At 31.0% G+C, this 24,336-nt stretch overlaps 1 protein-coding gene, 2 long non-coding RNA genes and 1 pseudogene across 4 annotated transcripts; 1 reads left to right on the top strand and 3 right to left on the bottom strand.

The window, feature by feature from the left end:
- Window positions 1–1,062: 1,062 nt before the first annotated feature.
- LOC112708720 (probable LRR receptor-like serine/threonine-protein kinase At1g05700) lies at window positions 1,063–8,696 on the bottom strand (annotated as a pseudogene).
- Window positions 8,697–10,700: 2,004 nt separating this feature from the next.
- Window positions 10,701–12,816, top strand: LOC140175425 (uncharacterized). The gene is made up of 3 exons (XR_011866190.1): window positions 10,701–11,333; window positions 11,472–11,660; window positions 12,459–12,816. It is a non-coding gene; the product is annotated as an uncharacterized lncRNA (long non-coding RNA).
- Window positions 12,817–14,390: 1,574 nt separating this feature from the next.
- On the bottom strand, window positions 14,391–15,576 carry LOC140175426 (uncharacterized). The gene is made up of 3 exons (XR_011866191.1): window positions 15,505–15,576; window positions 15,282–15,387; window positions 14,391–15,091 (listed from the first exon to the last, which is right to left on the bottom strand). It is a non-coding gene; the product is annotated as an uncharacterized lncRNA (long non-coding RNA).
- Window positions 15,577–15,596: 20 nt separating this feature from the next.
- On the bottom strand, window positions 15,597–23,419 carry LOC112710017 (probable LRR receptor-like serine/threonine-protein kinase At1g05700). Of its 2 annotated transcripts, XM_029288849.2 has the most exons (14): window positions 23,265–23,419; window positions 22,611–23,160; window positions 19,296–19,783; window positions 19,051–19,189; window positions 18,866–18,937; window positions 18,672–18,743; window positions 18,338–18,418; window positions 17,927–18,099; window positions 17,546–17,784; window positions 17,304–17,430; window positions 17,034–17,102; window positions 16,752–16,941; window positions 16,298–16,626; window positions 15,597–15,736 (listed from the first exon to the last, which is right to left on the bottom strand). In XM_029288849.2, exons 1-14 carry the CDS (start codon window positions 23,356–23,358, stop codon window positions 15,705–15,707), a joined length of 2,655 nt encoding a protein of 884 aa, XP_029144682.1. In that variant the 5' UTR covers window positions 23,359–23,419; the 3' UTR covers window positions 15,597–15,704. The 2 variants fall into 2 exon arrangements, with proteins under 2 accessions (XP_029144682.1, XP_025617869.1); XM_025762084.2 differs by lacking the exon at window positions 15,597–15,736 and having other exon boundaries at window positions 16,016–16,626.
- Between the last annotated feature and the right edge of the window lie 917 nt (window positions 23,420–24,336).

The following is a 24,336-nucleotide window of genomic DNA, read 5'->3' as shown; positions in this document are numbered from 1 at the left end:
TGGAAAAATTCGACTTGGATAAACCTTTGGAGTTGGAAGGGACCACAAAGAGCAAAAGTTTTTCTATGGACAGCCATGCACAGAAGAATCATGACCAACCAGAGGAAAGCTAGAATTTTCGGGGGTAATGAAAACTGTCAACTTTGCAATGGGGATACTGAAGATGCATTACATGTGCTTAGAAATTGCCCTAAAGCCTCAACTATTTGGTGTAAACTTATCAATACTGAATTTATTCCTCAATTCTTTCAACTTAATTGGGAGCAATGGATAGAAACTAACCTCAAGAAGCAATGGAGTGCGGACACTGGTTTGAACTGGAAAGATATTTTCATTACTACATGCTGGAGATTATGGCACTGGAGGAATAAGGAATTAAACAATCATCAATATCAAAGACCACCTCAACCACACAATGAGATCATCAAACAAGTTAAGGAAATACATGAGGCTTTAGAAAGAGCTTACCAAGTGGGAAAGCAAGGAGCAAAAATGAAGAGGAACATCTGCTGGAACCCACCCCCCATGGGTGGGTCAAGTTGAACACAGACGGGTCGGCAGTGAGAACTCCTCCAGCAAGTGGGTGTGGCGGCCTCCTGCGGACGGAAGAAGGAAGATGGATTGCGGGTTTCACTTACAAAATTGGGGGAGGATCAGCGTTTGATGCAGAGTTTTGGGGTGTATACAAGGGATTGAGCTTGGCTTGGACTATGGGTTTTCGTAGAATTATTGCTGAGATTGATTCTGCGGCAGTGGTGAGTCTCTTGAATGGGAGGAAGGAGTTGGGGAGACACCCTAACCACATAATCAGAAAAGTGAATGAACTGAGGAGAAGAGAGTGGAATATAGTTTTTGTACAGATTTATAGAGAAGGAAATAGAAGTGCTGATTACCTGGCTAGATTGAGTATGAACTCAGAAACTGACTATGTTTTTTGGGACTTACCTCCTCCTGAGATTCTAAGTATTCTCAGAGATGATGAAAAAGGGGCTACCTTACCCCGTTTAGTTTGTATGTAGGCTTCTCTTTTCTTGGGCGTCAGCCCCGTATAATACCAAAAAAAAAAAAAACTAAATATAACATTTCTTGTCTTCTTGATATAATAAAATTGCTAAGTAACTCCATCACTTATACTTAATTAAAATGAAGACACAACAAGAGACAAAATAGCTAACAAGCTAAACTGCTAAAATACATTATTACAACAAAATAAACTTAAAATGCACCACAATTTTCAAGCTATTTTATTTCAAGGACTAGTATTAATTAAAACCTATCTAGCTGAGGGATTCATATCAGTACTAACTAAATTCACACTGAACTGCCCAACTAAATCTTCATTTTGAAGGTTACAAATATTATGTTTTCGAGCTAATTCTCCAGCCAAACACTCCTTTAACTGTGTCACTATATCTCTCATGTATGGTCTTTCCACCGAAGTGGCAGATACAGACGCCATTGCTATTTCAACCGCTCTCCATGCAGAATTACTATCAAAATCTCCTTGTAACCTTGAGTCAACAACTTTTGTTATATCTCCTTCAGCAACCAAAGAGTTAATCAGCTGACTTATATGATGAGTTGTGTCTTCCCTTACTGTTATTACTAGTTGACCTGTAATTATCCTTAAGAGAACTACTCCAAAACTATACACATCACTTTTTTCTGTCAATCTGTTTGATGTTGTGTACCTAACATGGCAAATCGAATAATAATTTAGTTAGTCAATTTTTCTTATCTCTTATCAAAATGTCTTTCATCCATAATCAAAATGATGGATAATTAATCATATCATTGAAATTAAACACATACTCAGGATCTAGGTAGCCTGGAGTTCCAGCCACGATTGTCGACACATGGGTATCGTCCTCAGCTGCAAAGCATTTGGATAATCCAAAATCCGCCAGTTTGGCATGGAAGTTTTCATTTAATAGGATATTTGAACATTTCACATCTCTGTGAATTATAGGTGGCTTACAACCACTATGCAGATATTCCAATCCTGAATTTAAATTTCAATCACGTGCATAGATAGTTAACAACTAAAATTCGACGAAGTAATTTGCATATGCAATTTTTTTCTTGCTAACCTTGGGCTGCATCCAATGCTATTCGAAGTCTATCTTCCCAATTCAAGGACTTTTTCCTGTTGTTTTTTCCTTTAAAAAAAATAAGAGATTTCACGATGTTAGAAGCTTTTGACATGTGTTTGTTTAATAATATGAACAAAAAAAATATAATATTGTTAGTTATATTCTATTTGTTGTGCACATACTCGAAAGATGTTCGTCTAAGTTTCCATTTGCCATGTATTCATAGATGAGTCCTATATTAGTTTCTTCATTGCAGTAACCAATAAGAGAAGTCAGATTTCCGTGATGTACTCTCATTAGAAGCTTAACCTGCGATTCAAAAGCCATTTTTTGTTTGTCATTATAGCAACAATTTGTTATACATTAAGATTTCTTCTTTCGCTTATATTTTTCTTTTCAACTATGCTACTTGTACACTAAAATCAGTCAAAAATCAACCACTAATATAAAATACATGCTAGAATACAAATATATATTAAAAATAAATTAAATTATATATGTATTTATACACAAATATATTAGTAACTAATTTTAGTATACAAATATCATTTTTTTTTTATGCATATTTGAGCACTTGCCTCTGAAATAAATTGCTGATATCCTTGCACTGATGATACGGAAAGCATCTTGACAGCCACCTGAATGTTCTCAATCAAGCCATGATAAACTGTTCCGAATCCACCTCTGCCAAGAATCCTATCAAAATTGTTGGTCATCTCAACAACCTCATTAAATGAATATTGTCGTTGCTTCGATTCCAATTCTGACCCCTTAATTGAACTACGACGCTTCCCAAGAATAATGTTCCTAGCAGCAGCTGATTTTCATGAAATTTATTTCAATTATTCAAAGATTATTTCGAGTTATGGAAATCAAAACTTGTGCAAGTCAACCAAACTTCATTCATCTGTTTTATAAAAGATTGAGCAGTTACCATATCGCTTTCTTTGGCGAAAGATTATAACTGCTGCTGCAATCACTAGAAGCAGTAATATCCCTGCAATTGATGCTAGCACTGCAATAACTGCATTATTCTCCTTCTTTCTTGTATCATTTGTTTGCGGATTGCATGAAGTTGATGCACATAAATTTGGATTTTGCCCCACACTATTGATAGGACAACACAAAGTCAGGGAAGGTTATGCTTGGTTACTCATAAGTCATAACTACTTAAGAAATTGAGCGAGCATTTATTATTAGAAGAACCAAATAAAGAGAAAGCTAGTTCAAGGCATCATTATTTAATAATTAGTAGTAGTATGATATATATAAGCAAAGCATCTTCAATGTCAAATATATATTATTGATTCTTGGTTTTAAGTATTTATATCAAGGATAATATACCTCAAGGATAATAGACCATCACTTTGTTTTTGAAGGAGTTCATTTGAAACTGAACCTGTTAGGGTGTTGTTAGCCAAGTTTCTGCAAAGGCAGAAGACAAACATGACATCCTTTATCAAATTTTATAGCCAATCAAATCATGTGGACTTACAAGTATTCCAGTGATTGCAGTTGTGCCAGAAAAGACGGAATAGTCCCACTTAAGTCATTGTTTGATAAATCTCTGAGATGGCGATTCAAATGCACGATTACAATCCAGAAAGAGAAAAAAAATATACGAATGTAATCAAATTATTGAAGTGCATTATATATATATATATATATATATATATATATATATATATATATATATATATATATATATGGGTCATTTTAATATGACTATATTATAATGATTATTATGATTATAATATTTTAAAAATTATGACTAGAATTAAAATGTCATTTTTTTATTGTTAAACAATATTTTTTAAAAATGTTATTTAATTTATTAAAAAATATGATTTTAATTTTAATAACACTAATATAATCACCATAAAATACACATATACACACACAATATATATATATATATATATATATATATATATATATATATATATATATATATATATATATATATATATATATTAACCAAATGAGATGAGATGCGATAGGTACTCACAAGGATTTTAACATGGTAAGCTTGGAAATATCAGCAGGTATATCTCCGGTCAGTCCACTTGAAGACAAATTCCTTTTAATATTCCATTTCCAAAAATGTTAATTATTATTTCAATAATGAATTTATGGTTGGTTTTTGTAATTAAACGGTTAAATGGTTTTTAATTTATGTAGGGAGTATTATTATTTAATGAATTGTAAACTTACACGGATGTGATTCTTAGAAAGCCATCAAAAGAGGTACAGTCTACACCTTGCCACTTGTATGCAATGGGGGCACATGGATCTCCTACCCAGTTTCTACTGTTCACCCACAAGCCCTCTTGATGTTTGTGACTGCATCCACTGGTGTATATATATATATTCATCATAATCAAGATTCAAGAGTACACAAGAAGCAAGCTAAATATGCATACAAGAATGAAAAGAAGAAGCTAATTAAGTTTAGACAAAATTAAACAGCAGCAGAATACCGTCATCTTTTTGGGTTTCTAACTGTGATGAGAAATCTTTCACTGAATAAATCTCAAGAGCATTGATGATGGGTGGAAGGGAGGAAGATTCTGTCCGAAAAAGGGAAATGTGATACTTTTTGCTTCCATACCAAGGGACATCAGAACAAGTGGAATCCGCATTAGCGTATAAGAGTTCCTCTGTTGCCCAAAACACGCCATTTATGGTGATATTGATTGAACTTGTTTGATTTGGAGCCCGCTTCCGAAGGTCAGCGAAGTGAAAGTAGAAATAGTATTGGTGCTGAGTTTCATTGTTATGATAATCATCCTCCCAGTAGAAGTCTAATGAGGCAGTAGCATTTTTTGGTGTAGCTGAAGTCTCCATGACAAGTGCTGGTAGTTTAAAGTCATTCTGGCCCATGTCATCATTGCTAAGTCTACCGCTTAATTGTATCCACTTTTGGTCCCAATAAGGCTCCCATATCCGGTCATATGGATCATCTTTATACCTGTACAGCATACCACTTTCATTAAAATTTAATTAGTATTTAATTATAAAAAAATATGTAAATTTATATTATTAAATATAATTTTATACCATTAAAAATATTAATAATAATTAATTAATTACTATAAATCATAAAATATACTGATTTTTTAGCACTAATAATAATAATAATAATTTAACTAACATATGTCCTTGAAACAGATAATAAGATTACTGTTAATAAATTTTTTAAAATAATTTTTTAATAAATATAAAATAAATACATTAAAAATTTAATTTTTATATTTTTAATAATTTTTTAATTTATAATTTTTTTTTGAAAGAAAAAACAAGTTCAATACACTCAGTAGGGCGTACAAGACAGAAAATAAACACGAAACAACTCTTATGTCATCTACAGTCAACATTCTCTTGGTCCAACATTATCATTGATCTGAACTAGAAGACGAAAGAAATAGATCAAGGCTTGGTTCAGCTACCTACTCTCCTTGTGATTGGAATTTAAAATTCAATTTGGTTAAATGCACTCTTTAGTAACCAAAACTCAAAATTAAATTGAGTTTATTGTGCATTGAAAGCTTCTCTCTTCTTTCTCTTCTCTCTTACTTTCGGTCATGTCAATCCATCGTAAAAGAAGATAGAAGAAGTTATCAGAAGAAAAAGGCTATGAAGTACAAAGACTATTGAAGATCTTTACTTTAGAAGGAAAGATTTTGAAAAATGGCTTCAAGATTTTGATGCCAAGAAAAGAAACAATCTGCCCCGATGAAGAAGCAAATCTAAATTGAAAAAGTTTAGTTCCATTTTTGTTCATCAAAGAAGAAAGATAGTCACTGTGCTACACATAGGAAGAAGCAAAAATGGAAGGCAAGAAGCTGTCTTAGGTCAGGAGCTCATCAAGGGTCTGAATTCTTTTTTGGAGCCAAAGACAAGATCAAGGGTTCAGATTGAAGTAGTTTCATAAAAAGGGTTGAGAGAGGTACATGCATGTTGATTTTTGGTTTTCTGTGTCCGAAACACCGCTGCTCTTGCTTGGAGAAGAAGTTGTTTGGTTGAACCGGTTTTAACCTTGGAAGGTTTCCCTTCTATATTAAGGGTGAACGGCCATGGGTTGAAATCAAGGAGAGAAAGTGAAAGCACAGAGTTCTCATAACTATCCGAGGTTCTTGAGTTCTTCTCCTTCAATGGTGTTCATTTTGTTTTCTTTTTCTTAGTTTTGTCTGTCTGAGTCTCATGGTGAAAAAGGCAAACACGGTGAGGTTTGCAAGAAAAAGTCAGTGAGAGAAAAAAGGCAGTGATCAGAATTAGAGAAAAAGCCAAAAATGTCTCAGAGTTTCTTTGTACATCTTTCTGTTGTGTTTCATGATCTTGTGGGGATTCCCTTGCAAGTTGGGTTGGTATTTTGTAGTTGAAAGCTATGTTGAATCCTAGTCAAATTCAGATTGGGTGTAGAATCTGGATTTGTTCCAGATAGGAATGGGTAGTTCCTAGGGAAAAATTGGTGTTTGTAATATTGTGAAAACATAGTGAAATTCCATCGTTGTTGTGATGAAGACTGGATGTAGGCCACATTGCATCTAGTGGCTAAATCAGGATATCTCTTGTGTTAATTCTTCTTTTCTACTTCTTTTTTTTGTTTCTGTTTATCAGAAGATAAAAACAAAAATATTTCTCAATTCGGTACGAGACAAAATAAAAATGTCTCTCAACTCAACACGAGACAAAAAACAGAAATATCACCTGAAGTTCTTTGAAAAATAAAAAATTAATATTTTAAAAAAAGGAAAGCTAAGATTCAACCCTCTTCTCTTAACCATCGATTACCATCAAATTTAAATTTTTAAAATAAGTAGTATTATGATATAGTTTTAAAGTTATATATATGTTCAAAAAATAATTTTTATTTGAGAAAAAATATTAAAAATATAACTAATTGATAAAATATTATTGTCAGTTTAAATTTTTAAAACGAGTGATATTCATAATCAAAATAAAATAAATGAATGATAGATTTTAGCTCAAATTAAAAATAATTGATAAAATATTATCATCTTCACCAAAGGCACAAATCCAACACATGCCCAAATGAGAGCATCGACATTCTTATGAATAAGTACTTATTTATTTAAAATATGAGCTTCAATACTAAAAGCATACCCTAATAATGTAATAGTGGGATATTAAGAACATTATCACCACGCTCTTCAAATAGAGCGGAAAAGCTTCACTTCCTTTGAATTAAAGTGTGAATATCAAAATCATTGTTAGGAGTTTGATCAACACTCAACCACTTCCTGACATGATCCAAGACGCACAGACACACTGATATACAGTCACAGAGTGACACACACAAACACACTCATACAGCACAATAAATTTGGGTTTCATGTATAGTGAGTTAAATAAGTAAAAATGTACAAATAAAAAAGCTTAAAACAAAAAACTATTAAAAATGAAAAAATAAATTTTATTTAAAATATTGAGAATTAAATTGAATCAAATTAAATATTTTAAAATTTTAAAATTTTTGATAAATATTAAAAACAAATTGCGTATATAATTTATTTTAAAAAAAATCAGGACCCAACGTTTTTAATATGAAAAATTAAAATAGAGTTGGTCAGTATTAGTTTAAATATTAAAAAAAATGTTAGTCATATAACAATTATCTTTATTCTCATAATAATGAAATTCGTACATATTATAAACTAAATACTCATCTTCTGTATAGTTTTTTCTTTTGTATTTTATAGTTTTTCACTTTGTGAAGATACGATGAATTCAACCAATGTAACAAGTAATAAGTTTCTATTACTATTAAGTTGCAAATATGAATCAATTATATATATTTGAAAAAAAAGGACTCGCCTGTATGTTAAGTTGGTGATACCAAAAGCCAACCTTCGGAATCGTGCCAATGATTTAGATCGGTCTTCAGTGACATAAGTAGAGTTGGCATTGTCCAAAATCCTCATTTCTATAACTGAAATGAACGGTGTCCCTGTGCCTTTGTTAACCATACAGATATGGATATAATCCGTCGATAGAGTGTGTATAATTTCATAATTTATGCTGACTGATGAATTTGTGAATTTCACTGTGTCCCATAAATGAACTCCAAGATAAAGATCAAATTCTGGAAGCTTATTAAGACCATCATAGTTTCCGTACAGGAAACTAGCTCTGATTAAATATCTAGTAACACTTGTTACATTTATTCTGTAACAGTTTCTTGTTCCATAAGGAAAGCTCCGAAGATAAGTAAAGTATTGTGGATGAGTAGTCTTATCTTGGGGCGACACAGTTTTACTTACACCAGAATCAATGAAATTAGCATCTGAAATGTAATTGATTCCTGTATTCTTCTCAGTGTAGTTAGAATTTTCAAGTAATCCACAGTCTATGCTAATAAATCCTGGTGATAGAAACCATTAATTGAACTTATTACATTAAAGAAATTATGAAGCTTAAAATAACGACTCTTGAAATTTTAATAAGTAACCAAACCTGATTGATCCTGGCCTTGGATCGTTGCTACGAAAGAAAGAGCTCCAAGCAGTAGAAAAAGGGAATTTGTGATAATCTTCGCCATTGCATATCTGATTTGTTTGGGGTGACAAAGATTACAAGTGGTTCATGGCTGCTATTTAATTAACTAAAGTTCAAGATTTTTAATATACAAATTATGTGATATTATAAAGTTAAAAAGAAATTTCCTAAGTCAGCTTCTATTTTGTTCACTTTATACTTTTTTGTTGACCTAAGTCAACTTCTATTATTCCTTTCTAGGATTTATTTATTTATTTATTTTGTGGAAATAGTTTATTATTGCTTTAATATATATTGTAATTGATAGTCCCATCATGTCATAAATCACTTTTTAATTTGAATATGGAAGCAAAAGTGGTGTTGGATTCGTATATGGGGATACAGGTGCTTCACAGGCATGTGGTGTGAGTGAAACAGAACTCGGATCATGCAAGTTCTCCGTCAGTAAAAAAATTGAAAACAACAAATAATTCAGAAGGTCCGTTTTCTAGCATCCGAAATTCATATTTGCCCAACCACAAGTCAGACCATGCGATTTCTTAAACAAAATTTTAAAATCAAACAACTCGTATGATCCGATTTGTGTACTCTGAATTTTTTTCAATTTTTTAAACATAAATCGGATGGTCCAATTTATATACTCCCACAATTTTAAAAAACACAAAAAATTACCATGTTAAAATATAATACTCATTTTGCTTCTATATCAAAATTTTTTAGCCGTCATAAATCATTGAAGCACAATAAAAACAATCAAAGACAATATATACCAATTTGGTCTTTTTGTTACAAATTAAAGTACACAGCTAAGTCTAAGTTCTTCAGCTACAAAGATAATGCCCTCAATAACTACTATTCTAGCTAAGTCTTTGTCTACTTGCTCAATAAGGTAGTATTTGGTAGAGAGATAGAGACGAAAAGAATGAGACTGAGAAATAGAGATTAAGAAACAGAGATTGAAATAAATTTTAGTATTCTATTTGGTGTAGAATGAAAGACAGAAATTAAAATAAGAATAAAATTCTAATTTAATTTGTACAAATGATAAAATTGGAATTAACTAATTAAAATGAAGGTATTTTAGGTATAAAATGTTATTAAAGTTTCAAGTTTTCATCTCTAAAAATTTTATTTTCTTATGTTCCTACTTTTTGGAGGTACTAAAATACTAAAATTTTAGAGACAAAGACAAAAATTTTAATATAAATCTCTGAACTAACAAACATAATACTGAATATTAGTCTCCTAATCTCTGTATCAGTACCTCAAAATAAACTGTACCTAACATTACATGTGATTTGGTACAGGATTGATTTGATTCTTGAATCAGACTTAGTCCATGGGACCACCATAGGCTTTAATACTTGTATTGCACGACGTAGGGGAAAAATAATAACTTTTTAGAAATATTTCTTTTGGTCCAAAATAATAGCACCGTTAAAATAGGTTAAATTTATTGAACTAGTCTATTTATTTATTTAAAAAAGTAGATTTTATCTCTAAAATTAAACTCGTCTAAATTTTAGGTTAAATGGATCGAGCCCAATTAATCTGAAAGAAAAAAAAAGGGTTAAACGAGCTAGTCTGCAAGTTAAACGAGTGATCTGTTTATTTTTTTTGCATTTTTTTAAAAAAAGTAGCATTTTTAGCCAATATTTCTCCCGATCTGACCCGAAAATCTAACCCATCAATTAAAAAAATATATTATTTTTTAAAGATTTCTAATCTGAGAGTGATATTTTTTGTCAAAATATTTTTTAAAAAAATAAAATATAAAGATAAATGGGGTGACCCGTTTAATCCATCGGACTCACCATAAACGGTCCAGACTAAAAAATTATGGCCCACGAATAAAGCGGGTTTAAACGGGCTAACTATTTAATCCGCGGACTTAACGGTCAGACCTAAATGAGCCGGACTAGCCCGTTTGACAAAATAATTTGTCCATTCTTAAAATTCAATTTACTCTACAATATTAATTGATATATTTGTAATGTCCCAAGTGTTTTTTTTTTACTTCCTTACCCTCATATTTTATCAAAATTTCTAGACTACCCTTATCCCTCTTTTTCCCACCTTAACCCTAATCCAAAAATCCCTAATGTTACAACACATACACCCACAAATAAGAGAAAGAACGAGAGAAAGGGAGGAGAACAGAAATCAGAGGAGGAGCGATTGAAGAAAGGAAGAAGAAGAAAAGGAAAAGAAGAGACGATGCCAGCAGGGGTGGGCGCTGCTGTTGCCATCGCAGAGAAAAGAAGAGATGTGCGAGAGAGATGAGAGTGAGATCACAGGCCTTCCACGGAGAAAGAGGAAAGTGCGTGACATAGAAGAGGGAGGATGGAGTCTTGTCATCGTCGCTGTGCCCGTCGCCGCCCACTGCCGTTGATTGAGACTGTCGCCGCCCTGGTTGAGGTCATCGTCGTTGCCAACTAGGGCAGAGAAGGAGGACGCGAATGGGAGGGAGAAAGGGGAGCTCTGCTGGAGCTCGTCGCCAAAATGCTACTGCCTTCCACCACCGTGACACAGAGCCAGCCTTCTGTTCCTCCACCGACATTGGGGTTGCCTCCGTTGCAGGTGGAGGAGGTCACCGGAGAAGGATTGTTCTGTTCTGCTTTTGGTTTTGGTTTTCCATTGGTTGCCGGAGTCTCTAGGGCCATGAAAGTTGCTGCCGGAGTCGTCGCCACCAAGAGCCACCACTGCTATACCTTTCCCTTGGTAAAACAAACCCCATTCTGCTAGTACTTGACATCTCTTCTTATTCCTGTTCCACTTTAATCTACCTTACTGTGTCGCTCTATTTTCGTGCCATCTTTCTTGATTGATTTGCTTTTGCTGCTGTTTGCTACGGGCTAGAAGTGGTAGCGATGCTGCTGTTGTTGTCGAGATGACATCCAAGACGTAGTCGTTGGTGCTGTTGAGTTGAAGTTGCTGCCACCGGCTCGGTCCAAACTCTGTGTTCTGTCGTTCCATTCTATTCCAACCTTTCTCAGCTTTTAATTCGGCATTTCGGGTTTGGTTTCCTCGGTCCCTTAGGACCAAGTTGTGAGTAGGCTTTACATTTATAATTATTTGGCTTTACATCTATAATTATTTTGATATATGTTGCGTGAATTTATAACTATATTTATAAGTTATTAACAAAGGATTTGAATCTGACTTTAATAATGGATTTATTAGAACTAAATATTATTTTTGTGAAATTCGAATTTTTAATCTGCACATGAGACTATATACATGTTTGATGAAGTTTTGTATTATTTTAGAATATTCGATTTTATTGAATATGTGCTTTTGGAACATTAAAGTATTGTAAATACTCACTTATATACTATGAATTTGTAAAGTATATTTGATATTTCATATGATTGAAAAGGATTTTTGATAAGAAAGTATTATTTGATTTGATTTGATACCATATATATTTGAAAGATCAAAGATTGGTTGAATTTGAAATTATATGTTTTGAATTGGTTTGGGAGGCTCGTATTAGAAAACCGTAGTTAACGGCGGTTATGACGTTAACCTAGATGCATCTGGCTCAGACCTCAGCTAGCAGGGGCGTTGCTAGCCTAACGTGTAGGCCACACGTTGGATCTGTTATTCCGTACGGACACACTAGAGGAAAGGGCTACCCTTAGAGGTGGAGCCGCCCAAGTGTGGACTATTTGATTTGATTTCTGTATGAGAGCTCCCTTATTGATTCGCTTATTCATATAAATTATTATTTTCTAACTAAAATTATTTTCATAGTAATGTTTAGATTGTCTCATGTGAATTATAGATGTACTGTCTAGTCACTGAGTCGCAAAACTCACTCTTTTTTTTTTAAATATTTTTCAGGAATAAGTATTTGATTATGTGAACCTTTTTATTCACGAGTAATGATCTGCAACGGGCTCTGTTCCTTGTTGAGTTTTTAGACGTCATCTGCTCCATATGTCACAGGTAGGATCCATCTATATTTATTTATTTTATTTTTGTTCATTTATGTAATTATTCATTGTAGAAAGTGTAAATTTATCAAAAATTATTTGTAACATTTTTTATTTATCTTATATTCGAATCTGTTAGGCTTACTAGGGAACTCTTTTTCCTGAGCGCCAGTCGTGGCTCATTTTGGGCTGTGACAATATTTTTCATTAATAAATTTGTTAAATGGATAAATATAGGAGTAAAAATGTAGAATGATTAATGAGTATAACTTTATATTCTCTTAAATATATCAAAAATAAGATATTTTTGGATATTTTTTAATCTTTGTAAGTATATCTGGTACTTATGATTAAAAAAAGTATCATATGTATTAGCATCACCCCCCTTCTCTTTTGAGCTAATAAAATAAAAGAAAATATTAAAATATTTTTTTGTCTTAAATATTTGAAAAAATATTAATGTTATTTCTATATTTTTGTGCTATTTATATTTATATTTATATTTATATTTATATTTCAAATGTTTTAGAAGTGTCATATATCTGCTTAACAGAAGTCACCTAAACATTTTCATTATCACATCAATTGTTTTTCTTAACAAAATGACTTTTTGTTCACGATTTAGTATGTTTTTTTACATTTTAAAATATTTTAAAAATATTTTTATTGTTAATAAAATTAGAATACACTTTCGTGAGCTTTTATTTTTGTGACTATAAAGTAAAAAGAAAAAGAAAATAATAGAAAGAAGACAAGTAAAGAAAAAAAAGTAAAAAATAAAGCAAAATCAGTTGACTGGGTTCAAGACTTCAAGTCTAGACTTATATAAGATGTTGAAGCTGAAATCTGAAATCATTCCACATGCTTCTCCACCTTTAAGACTGTAGGTTTGGTGATGTGAATTTTTAGTTGTTTATTCTGAAAGAACGTTCGTTATATGTAATTATGTATTTTTTTTGCACTAAAATTAAATTGTAAAAGAAGAAATAATGAAGTAAATTTATCTTTTAATATTGTACAACAAAATTAGGTATATATTTAAAGAGAAAAAGTATAGAAAAACTATGTAAATGTTGATCAATGTGAACATCAGTTCAAAAAAAAATGTTAAATTACAAATATCCTTACTCTAACTATGCCATAAAATACATCCAACGGAAGTTGACTATATTACCCCTTAAATTACGTCGAAATCCTACTTTTGTATTCATAAACCATATTATGGGTTTAGCAACCTTCTATCCTAGAAGTCCAAGTCATAGAGTACAGTCATCTTCACAGAAATTTTAAACAAAAACAAGTCTTTAAGCAAAGAATACAAATTTACACCGAGTAAAAGAAAAATTGGTAGATATAATCATGTTATCATCTGAACATAAGAAAAATGGGTCTAGAAAAAGGTAGCAATAATAAGAATAATATAATGTAAAATTTGGACTGAATTTAAATTAGACATCAAATTCAAGGTGGAAATTTATAGGGGGACAAATTTTGGAAAGATACATAGAAAATAACTCTATTCAGTGACCCTCTTCACTAAAGAAATTCTCTCTTCGGCTTCCATTAAAACAGGCATAGCATATGTATATGGATAAATTCACTTTGATGTTCCATTTGTGAGTTCAGCCATAAATCAAGCCCATGGTTGAACCAGGAAATACAAGTTGCTCTGGTTGAGTATAAGGTTATCTTGGTGAAATCCAAGATTGTAACACAACAAAAATTCATACAAATACTATAATGCCACTTTCAATAAGTTAAAAAATAACACCTCATTTTATCAACAAAGTAATGAAAATGAACCGAGATTATTGATTGTAATTGTATTTACAAGTACAGCTATGTGTTATATAGCAGAGCACGTACTACTATAGCTAAGAGTTTGTTACACCAGAAAACAAAAATAACAGAAAGTTTCCTTTAACAGAAAGTACCTGAATTCTGTTAAGACTTAAGACTACATCGACCTCGTACTCTAAGCTATTTATCTATACACTCCTTCACTGACGACACTTGAATATATATCTGCATGAAATTTCTGATGCAAAAAAGAAAATTTTGGTGCAGAAAATATACAGTTGGAGAACATGCAATAACTTCAGGAGAAAATAAAAACAAAATACAAGATGTTGGAACATCAATTCCATCTGCTATCAACCTCATCAATGACCCACATAAGGGAAATTTTCAAGTTTGTGCCAAATTTTTGGGTCCTTCATGTGGAGAGACTCTTTCCTCCTCATCTTTGCCTTTTATTCATGCAGACCTCATAACTCTATATATCCAAAAATCAGTTGAATGGTTCAAGATTTATGGAAAGAAGAAAAGCTCTTCCTTCTTGAGGAGTCAAGAAGTTTTCCTTCATTTGATTAAAAGCCACACACTAAAGACGCAGGTGATTTTCTAGTTTGAGACATTTTAGCTAGGTGCAACCAAGCATTGAGTAGCTACCAGTTTTGTCCGCACCACATAGGCTAGCAGTTTCAATAGTTTCAGGCAAGAAATCACACTGCTTTCAGGGTCTTTTTGGAAGCTCAATACCTGTACAGGAAACCAAAGTTTTTAATTGTTAAGTTTAGAGAGAAAAGCATAATAAAGAGATAGTACCATAATTCTGGCAGAATATAGGAAATAGAACATTTGTTTTACGAAAAATGAAAACATTAACCTATGGAGCTACCTCTGTGTTTATATACATATATTTGATGAATTTTATTTTTGCCAAAATTACCAAACATCTGATGTCTTTCAGGAAGCACAAGAACCATTAGTTTATCATTGAATGCTTGCATTATCATATCTACGAACCGACATGCATCTTCTTGCAATCTTAGACTCTACATTTAAAACAGAGATAACTATAATTAGACAGAGACAAGGAACAAGTACGAGCAATAATGGAAATTTTGAATAAAGCATAATATCAGAACAAAAAGCTATAACCAGTATGTAACCTTGATTATTTGCTTTCTTTGCAGCAGAAGCAAATTCTTTAATTGACATAGTGGGTGGTTCTGAGATTCATTGGTATAACAAGCTAGGATTATTCAGTCAATAAAAATGTACAGAGACAATGCAAGAGGTAGCAGCAATTTGCAAGACATGAACAATGCAAACTTAGTGCACCCAATTCTCACCTTGCTTCAGCCATGTATTAGTGATTTAGTGTTGACTCTTCAATCTTCCCTATAATTAATAAAATCCAACAATTAATTTCTTTTTGTACTCAAAAACTATATAACACCTTATGAATATGAGTATATTAGAGATTGTAGATAGATATACAGTAGTATATTGGGATACTAACATTCAGTTTTGGCAAACGAAAAGAGTCAGATGAGCAATACATCGAAAAAATATCGTTTAGTCATGCAGTATTAGGTTCTGGTATAATTTTTCTTCTTTCAACTCAATTATTAGATAAATTGTTACAATAATCTACCTTGAGAGATATAAGATAATAACTGAATATAACAGTTCTTGTTATAATAAAATTTCTAAGGACTCCATGTGTCCATCACATATACTTAATTAAAATGCAGACACAACAAGACAACATAGCTAAGAAATTAAATACATTATTACAACAAAATAAACTTAAAATGCACCACAATTTTCAAGCTATTTTATTTCTAGTACAAGTATTAATTATCATAACCTATCTAGCTGATGGAGTCATATCAGTACTAATTAAATTCACACTGAACTGTTCAACTAAATCTTCATTTTGAAGGTCACAAATATTACGTTTTCGGGCTAACTCTGCAGCCAAACAGTCCTTCAACTGTGTCACTATATCTCTCATGTATGGCCTTTGCACCGAAGTGGCAGATACAGAGGCCATTGCTATTTCAACCGCTTTCCATGCAGAGTTATTGTCAAAATCTCCTTGTAACCTTGAGTCAACAACTTTTGTTATATCCCCTTCAGCAATCATTGAATTAACCCGTTCAATTATATGATGAGTTGTGTCTTCCTTTATTATTATCACCGGTTGACCTGTAATTATCCTTAAAAGAACAACTCCAAAACTATACACATCACTTTTTTCTGTTAATCTATTTGATGTTGTGTACCTAATACGACAAATCAAATAATAAGTTGGTTAGTTAATTTTTCGTTATCACTTATCAAAATGTCTTTCATCAATAATCGAAATGATTATGGATAATTAATCATATAATTGAAATTAAACACATACTCAGGATCTAGGTAGCCTGGAGTTCCGGCCACATTGGTTGACACATGTGTATCGCCTTCAGCCGCAAAACATTTGGATAATCCAAAATCAGCCAGTTTGGCATGGAAGTTTTCATTTAATAGAATATTTGGACATTTCACATCTCTGTGAATTATAGGTGGCTTACAACCATTATGCAGATATTCCAATCCTGAATTTAAATTTCAATCATGCATGAATAGTTAAGAACTAAAATTTGATAAAGAATTTTGCATGTGTTTGTTTCTTTTTTCTCTTGATTACCTTGGGCTGCATCTACTGCTATTCGAAGTCTATCTTCCCAGTTCAAAGACTTTCCCCTATTGTTTTTTCCTGTTAGATGGAAAGAAAAAAAAAGTAAGAAATATAATATTCTTAGACTTAGTTATATTGTATTTTAAAGTAATAGAATATTTTTAATTAAAATCTTTTAAAAAATATAAGATCAGTAAAATTTTAGATTATAGGTTTAGTAAAATTACAGGGACTTTGAGAAGATTAATTCAATTAAAGTAAAAATAATTATGATTGTACCTGAAAGATGTTCATCTAAATCTCCATTTTTCATGTATTCATAGATGAGTCCTATGTTAGTTTCTTCGTTGCAATAACCAATAAGAGAAGTCAGATTTCGGTGATGCACCCTCATTAGAAGCTTAACCTGTCATTCCAAAGCCATTTTTTTTTTGTTTTGGTCAAACATAGCAACAAATTTTGATTGAGATTTCTTTCACTTAATTTATTCTATTTATCCATATTTTGAGTTGAGCACTTGCCTCTGCAATAAATTGTTGATATCCTTGCACTGATGATAATGAAAGCATCTTAACAGCCACTTCAATGTCCTCAATAAAGCCATAGTAAACTGTTCCGAACCCACCTCTGCCAAGAATCCTATCAAAATTGTTGGTCATCTTAACCACTTCATTAAATGAATACTCTCGTTGCTTAGTTTCCAATTCTGACTCCTTAATTGGATTATGACGCCTCCCAAGCACAAAGTTGTTAGCAGCATCTGATTTTCACGAAAATTTTAAGTTATTCGCAGAATCGCAGAATCAAAACTCGTACAATCAACCAAACTTATTTAATCTGTTTCATAATATATAATATTCTTTATATTCATAAGATTGTATAAGACAGTTAGCAGCAGTTACCATATGTCTTTCTTCGGCGAAAGATTATAACTGCTGCAATCCCTAGAAGCAGCAATATCCCTGCAATTGATGCTACCACTGTAATTACTGCATTATTCTTTTTCTTTCTTGTAGCAGTTGTTTGCAGGGTGCATGAAGTTATTCCACATAGAAGATTTGGATTTTGCCCCACACTAGAATAAGCATTGAGAGGACAACAAAGTTAAAGCAAGGTTATTATTAATGTATTCGGTTACAACTTGTAATCTGGAAATTGTGAGAGTAATTAACTAACTATTATTAGAAGACTCAAATAAAAGAAAAAGCTAGTTCAAGACATCATTTTCTAATATTAAGTAGTAGTATGATACAGAACCAAGATAATATACTATTGATTCTTGGTTTTAAGTATGTATCAAGGATAATATATACCTCAAGGTTAATCGACCATCACTTTGTTTTTGAAGGAGTTCATTTGAAACTGAACCTGTAAGGTTGTTGTTTGCCAAGTTTCTGCAAAAGCACAAGACAAATATGACATAGATCCTTATCGAATTTTATAAGCTATAAAAAATCAGAGGAGTGCTGGGGGCAGCAACTTTTATGTTTTGTAACCATTAATTGGCTATCAATAGTATTTTTAATGGTGTGAGATTACATTAAATGGTAGGAGATCACTCACTTTTCTTTTGATAGTTAAGTGCTGGCCACAAAACACAAAAATTGATGGCCCCTAGACTTTTCCAAAAAAATCACGTGGACTTACAAGTATTCTAGTGATTGCAGTTGCGCCAAAAAATTAGGTATATTCCCACTTAAACCATTGTCTGATAAATCTCTGAGAGGGGATTTCAAATGCACAGTTACAATCCAAAAGGAGAAAATTAAAAGATAATCAAATCATTGGGTCCATAAGTCCATTATTTATACGTGATCAAATGAGATAAGATAGATACTCACAAGGACTTTAACATAGTAAGCTTGGAGATATCAGTCGGTATATGTCCGGTGAGTCCACTTGAAGACAAATTCCTTTATATATTATTCCATTTTCAAAAAATATAATTATTTCAATAATGAAATTATGCAATTAAACGGTTAATAGTTTTCTAATTTAGGTGTTATTTAATGAATGATAAGCTTACAAGGATGTGATTCTTAGAAAGCCATCAATAGTGCTACAGTCTACACCTTGCCATTTGTATGCATCGGGAAGACATGGATCTCCTTGCCAGTTTCTACTGTCCACCCTATAAGCCATCTTGATGTTTGTGACTGCATCCGCTGGTGTATATATATAAATATATTCATCATATTCTAGAGTACTGAGTACGCATGCAAGAAGCAAGCTAATTAAGTTTAGACAAAATTAAATAGCAGCATAGTATACCGTCGTCTTTGTCGGTTCCTGACTGTGATGAGAAATTTTTTGCTAAATAAATCTCAAGAGCACTGATAATGGGTGGAAGGGTAGAATATTCTGTCCGAATAAGTGAAATGCGACACTGTTTGCATCCAGAGGAAAGTCCTCTAACATGTTTGGTGTATACTTTTCCGTATTTGAGTGATTCAACTGTATTCCAAGTCTCACCATCCATGTTGATATTGAATGATCTTGTATGATCTGCACCCAACTGCTGAAGCTCCGTGAAGTGTAGGTAGAAATAGTATTGGTGCTGAGTTTCATTGTCATCAATGTCCCAATGGAAATCTAATGAGGCAGTAGCATTTATTGATGTGGCTGCAGTCTTCAACACAACTGCCGGTGGTTTAAAGTTATCCTGATCAAGGGCATCATTGCTATGGTTGCTGCTTATTAGTCTCCACTTGTTTTCCCAATAAGGCTCCCATATCCGGTCATAGGGATCATCTTGATACCTGTAAACCAACATAACATTTGTTCCCATCACTTATACAATAATAACAACAATTTAATATTCATGTTTAAAAATTAAAATAATTTTTTTTAAGTCCCTAATATTGTGGGGTCCGTTAACAGAATTAACTCGGGACGACATTGAGACGATTTTGAAACGTTAGGAACAAAAACGATACATAAAAATAAATTTTAATTTTATCCTTCAATGATACCAATTTTTTACTGTATACAGTTATTCAATTATTTTTTAATCACGTCTATATAAATTACACTTAATCGCATTACTTTCATTCTAGATAAATTTATTTGTTTATAATTTTACTTTTAAATATTTTTACTCTTAAACATCGAAGAATTTCGATAAATTAAAGACAAATGGTACAAGTTATACTTTATTGTATATATATATATTTTTTCGCAAGTTTATGTACTAATCATTTTACAAATATTTCATGAGGAGTAAAAATATTTAAAAGTAAAATTATAAAAAATAAATTTATTTAGAATAAAAGTAATGTGATTAAGTTTAATTTATTTAGATGTGGTTAAAAAATATTTGAATAACTATGTACTGTAAAAAATTAATATTATTAAAGGATAAAATTAAAATTTATTTGTATGTATGTATCATTTTTGTCTCCCAATATTTTCATCCTATTTAAGTCTCTAACTTTTTAAAATCGTCTCAATTTTATCCCACCGTTAATTCTGTTAACAGATTCCTAATAGTAGGATAACAGCCAATTTTAAAACCTTAGGAACTTAGATAGGATGATTTAAATGTTCGGGATAATTTTGAGACTTATCCCAAACGTTAGAGACAAAAATGATACTTTACTCTTAATTATTCTTACAATCAATAGTTGCTCAAGTTTTTTTTTCCAATTTTATTTTTAACTAGCAGCATTACTCTCATAAATTTTTCGTAAAAATGAAAAAAATATTTTCAAAATCAAAATTACATAAAATCGGGTATAAATTAATTTATATTTATTAAAAATTAAGTTAATTTGATAAAATTATATAAATAATTTAATAAATTATTTTCTTGAATATTTTATGCAATTTTATTAAATTAATTTAATTCTTAACAAATATTAAATTGACTTATATTTCTATGATTAATTTTTTTTACTAAAATAAAAATAATAATTTATTTTACTCTAGAATAAAATCATGCATGTAACAATGTCAAAAAACTTAAAAACTATATAGATATGGACATGATTTGATTGTTGCTTTATTTCAATTACGTACTGATGCTTCAATTTACTTTTTCTTTTATTTAAAAACTTTAATCTCAATAATTCCAATATCTAGACACATCAGCTCAGCATATCTTCCTTTTTAATAAAGTAAGCACTTTAGAATTTTTTAAAATAAAAATTTAAATGTTAAAAAATTATCATAATTTATTAATTTTATTATCATTTAATTATTTTATTTAATTTTTTAAAATTAATAATTTAATTATATATTTTATTTTATATTTTAAAATATTAATAATTAACTGATGACAAAAATAATAAATTTTAATAATATTTTAATATTCATCTAAAAAAGGAGGTAACTATGTTATGGTGAAAATAATATAATTTTTATATTTATTTAAATAAAAAAATAGCAGCTGGCCTGTCTGCCTGTCTCCTTCTCTTTTCTCCTCTAGAAAAAAAAACACCGCCACCACCCTACACTGCCACCGCTCTTTCCACCTACACCACACCATTTCCTTCTCCCTACGCTCCCCGTCATCATTTCCTCCCTATTCTCTTTTAAGTTTGCCATTGCTGCCACCAAACTCTCTAGTCTCTACCAACTCTCTCTCTTCTTCTTCTCCCCCTCCTAGAAACAACAACAATAACACTTGTCGCAGTCGTTGTTACCACCACTGCACCACTAGCCCCGACAGTCATGCCCTGCTCAAACCAAATCTAGTTCCTTGCACCAGATCGCAAATCATAATGACGATGGCACTGGCAAATAATGGTGCAAGAGGCAGAAAAGTGAATGAGCTGTGTGTTGCGGGGGATGAATATTGATACGGCCATAAAAATTGTATATGGTGGTGGCCGCGGTGGTAATGATAAAGAAGAGATAAATGGTAACTTTTTCTTAAAAAATGGTAACTTTTTGAGTAAATGGTAACTTTTTATTAAAAAGTGTGAAAATTCACTGCAATCAATTTTACGTAGATTTAATAATTAAAAACGGTTAAATAATTTATTTGATTTGACTAAATTTTTATTTAACTACTCGTCGTTATTAATTTTATGTAAAATTAACTGTAATTGAGTTTTTACCGTTAAAAAATTATAAATAGAAAGAATTAAAATTTAATTTAAATAATAAAAATAAAATTAAACCAAATTAAATTTTTAAATAATATTAAAACTTTTTATATATATTAAGAACAAAATGTATATATAATTTATGAATTTGAATCCTCTAAAATTGTATTGTTACTTTAGAAAAAAAAAGTTTATTATTAATCACCATTAAATTAAGATAATAGGACTCACAATAATAAATATTACAAATTTAAAAGTGATTAAAATATTATTTTACTATTTTACTAACATTGTTATTTTAGAGTTTCTTTTTCCATAATTTATTATTCATCTATTGATATACATGAGATTGATACATGTGTATATACACAAAAGAGTCCTCTGTTTTCTTTTTATTTTAGTGTGTTTTATTCTGTGAACACAGGATGAGTTTTCCAACCGATGTAACAACTAATTAATAAGTCTCTATTACCATTAAGTGTTGAAATATGAATCTATCAGTTATATTAAAAAAAAAAAAGAAAACAAAAGGACTCACCTGTATATTAAGTTGGTGATAGAACTAAAATACAACCTTCGGAATCGTGCCAATCGTGTAGATGAGTCTATAGTGCGATAAGTAGTGTCGAGATTGCCCAAAACCCTCATTTCTATAACTGAAATGAATGGTGTCCCTGTGCCTTTGTTAACCAAGCAGATATGGATATAATCCAGCGACAGAGTGTGGATAATCTCATAGTTTATGCTGACTGAAGAATTTGTGAATTTTACCGTCTCCCAGAAATGAACTCCAAGATAAAGATCAAACTCTGGAAGCTTATTAAGACCATCATAGTTTCCATACAAAAAACTAGCTCTGATTAAATATCTAGTAACACTTGTTACGTTTATTCTGTAACAATTTCTTATTCCATTAGGAAAACTCCGAAGGTAATTAAAATATTGTGGATGAGTAGTCTTATCTTGGGATGACACAGTTTTACTCACACCAGAATCAATGAAATTAGCATCTGAAATGTAATTGATTCCCGTGTTCTTCTCCGTGTAATTGGAATTTTCAGGTAATCCACAATCTATGCTAATAAATCCTGATAATTAATCGAAACCATTAATTAAACTATATATTAAATTAAAGAAATTGTGAAACTTAAAAGTGAAAATGACTTCTTCAAATTTTAGTAAGTAATCGAACCTGATTGATCCTGGCCTTGGACCGTTGCTATGAAAGAAAGAGCTCCAAGCAATAGAAAAACAGAATTTGCGATCATCTTTGCCATTGCATGCATATCCTATTTTGTTTGGGGTGACAAATTGCGAGGGTTCAGTGCTTCTATTTAACTAAAGCTCAAGATTTTTAATATACAAATTATGTAATATTATAAAGTTGACCCGTAAGGAGAGGGAAAAATTAAAAAGTCCTGAGTCAGCTTTTATTATTTCTTCCTATGATTTTCTTTCTTTTGTTTTTTTTTTTTTGTTGGTACTAATTTATCACTTTCATATATTTGGATATTTTTCAGAGTTTCATTTAAAGATTTGTCATTAGCTCATGGGTTGCTGCATTCTGCATATACAAGACGAAATTTGAACTCCCAACATTTACTTAAGCAGATGAGTGAGCTGACCACTCAACTAATCCAAGTTGGTTATATAAATTAATATCTAGTAATTTAAGATATAAGTATAAAAGATTAATTTTTTTATAATTATTATATAATTTGAGTAATGTTATATAACTAAAAAATTTTATTTTTTTTAAGTTAATATTTAGTCAATATTCTAAATATTAAATATTAATTTTAAATAATAAATTCTATATTTTAAATTCTAATAATATAAAAATAAAGTATTGACTAATCTCTTAAAATTTCTGATATAATTTAATAAACTAAAAAATAAGTCTCAAAGCAAAAATATTTACCTAGCTTAAATACTAAATTGATTTAATAATTCTTGATTTATATAGCTTAATTTATTATATTTGTTTGTCATTACTTTTATAAGAAACAGAGTGAATTAAATTAATCAAGTAAATTTATTATTTTTGACATGTGATACATATTAAAAAGAATTTAATTTTGATATATGTGTAAAACACAATCATATAATTATATTCGGCTTTTTTTATGATTACTCACGCAGTTAATGTAAAATATTATTATTTTGGCTGATGTGGCATTAGTATGTTACATAATTAGATACATGTATAAAATTATTTTAGGGCTGCACATAGATCGGATAATATTCGCATATCTGCAGTAATT

Source organism: Arachis hypogaea, chromosome 9 (genome assembly GCF_003086295.3).
Source record: "Arachis hypogaea cultivar Tifrunner chromosome 9, arahy.Tifrunner.gnm2.J5K5, whole genome shotgun sequence".
Taxonomy (NCBI): Eukaryota; Viridiplantae; Streptophyta; class Magnoliopsida; order Fabales; family Fabaceae; genus Arachis; species Arachis hypogaea.
Note: the sequence above shows the minus strand (reverse complement) of the source record. Positions and strands in the feature narration are given on the sequence as shown.

Bases quoted from the DNA above. Each gene is read 5' to 3' on its own strand.
- LOC112710017 (XM_025762084.2), bottom strand. From the start codon at position 23,358: ATGCATGCAATGGCAAAGATGATCGCAAATTCTGTTTTTCTATTGCTT. The intron at 18,938-19,050 runs GTAAGCTTATCA...TAATATATAAAG, and splicing joins TTTCTAAGAATCACATCCTT to GAATTTGTCTTCAAGTGGAC. The intron at 17,431-17,545 runs GCAAGTGCTCAA...TTGGAATGACAG, and splicing joins ATCAACAATTTATTGCAGAG to GTTAAGCTTCTAATGAGGGT.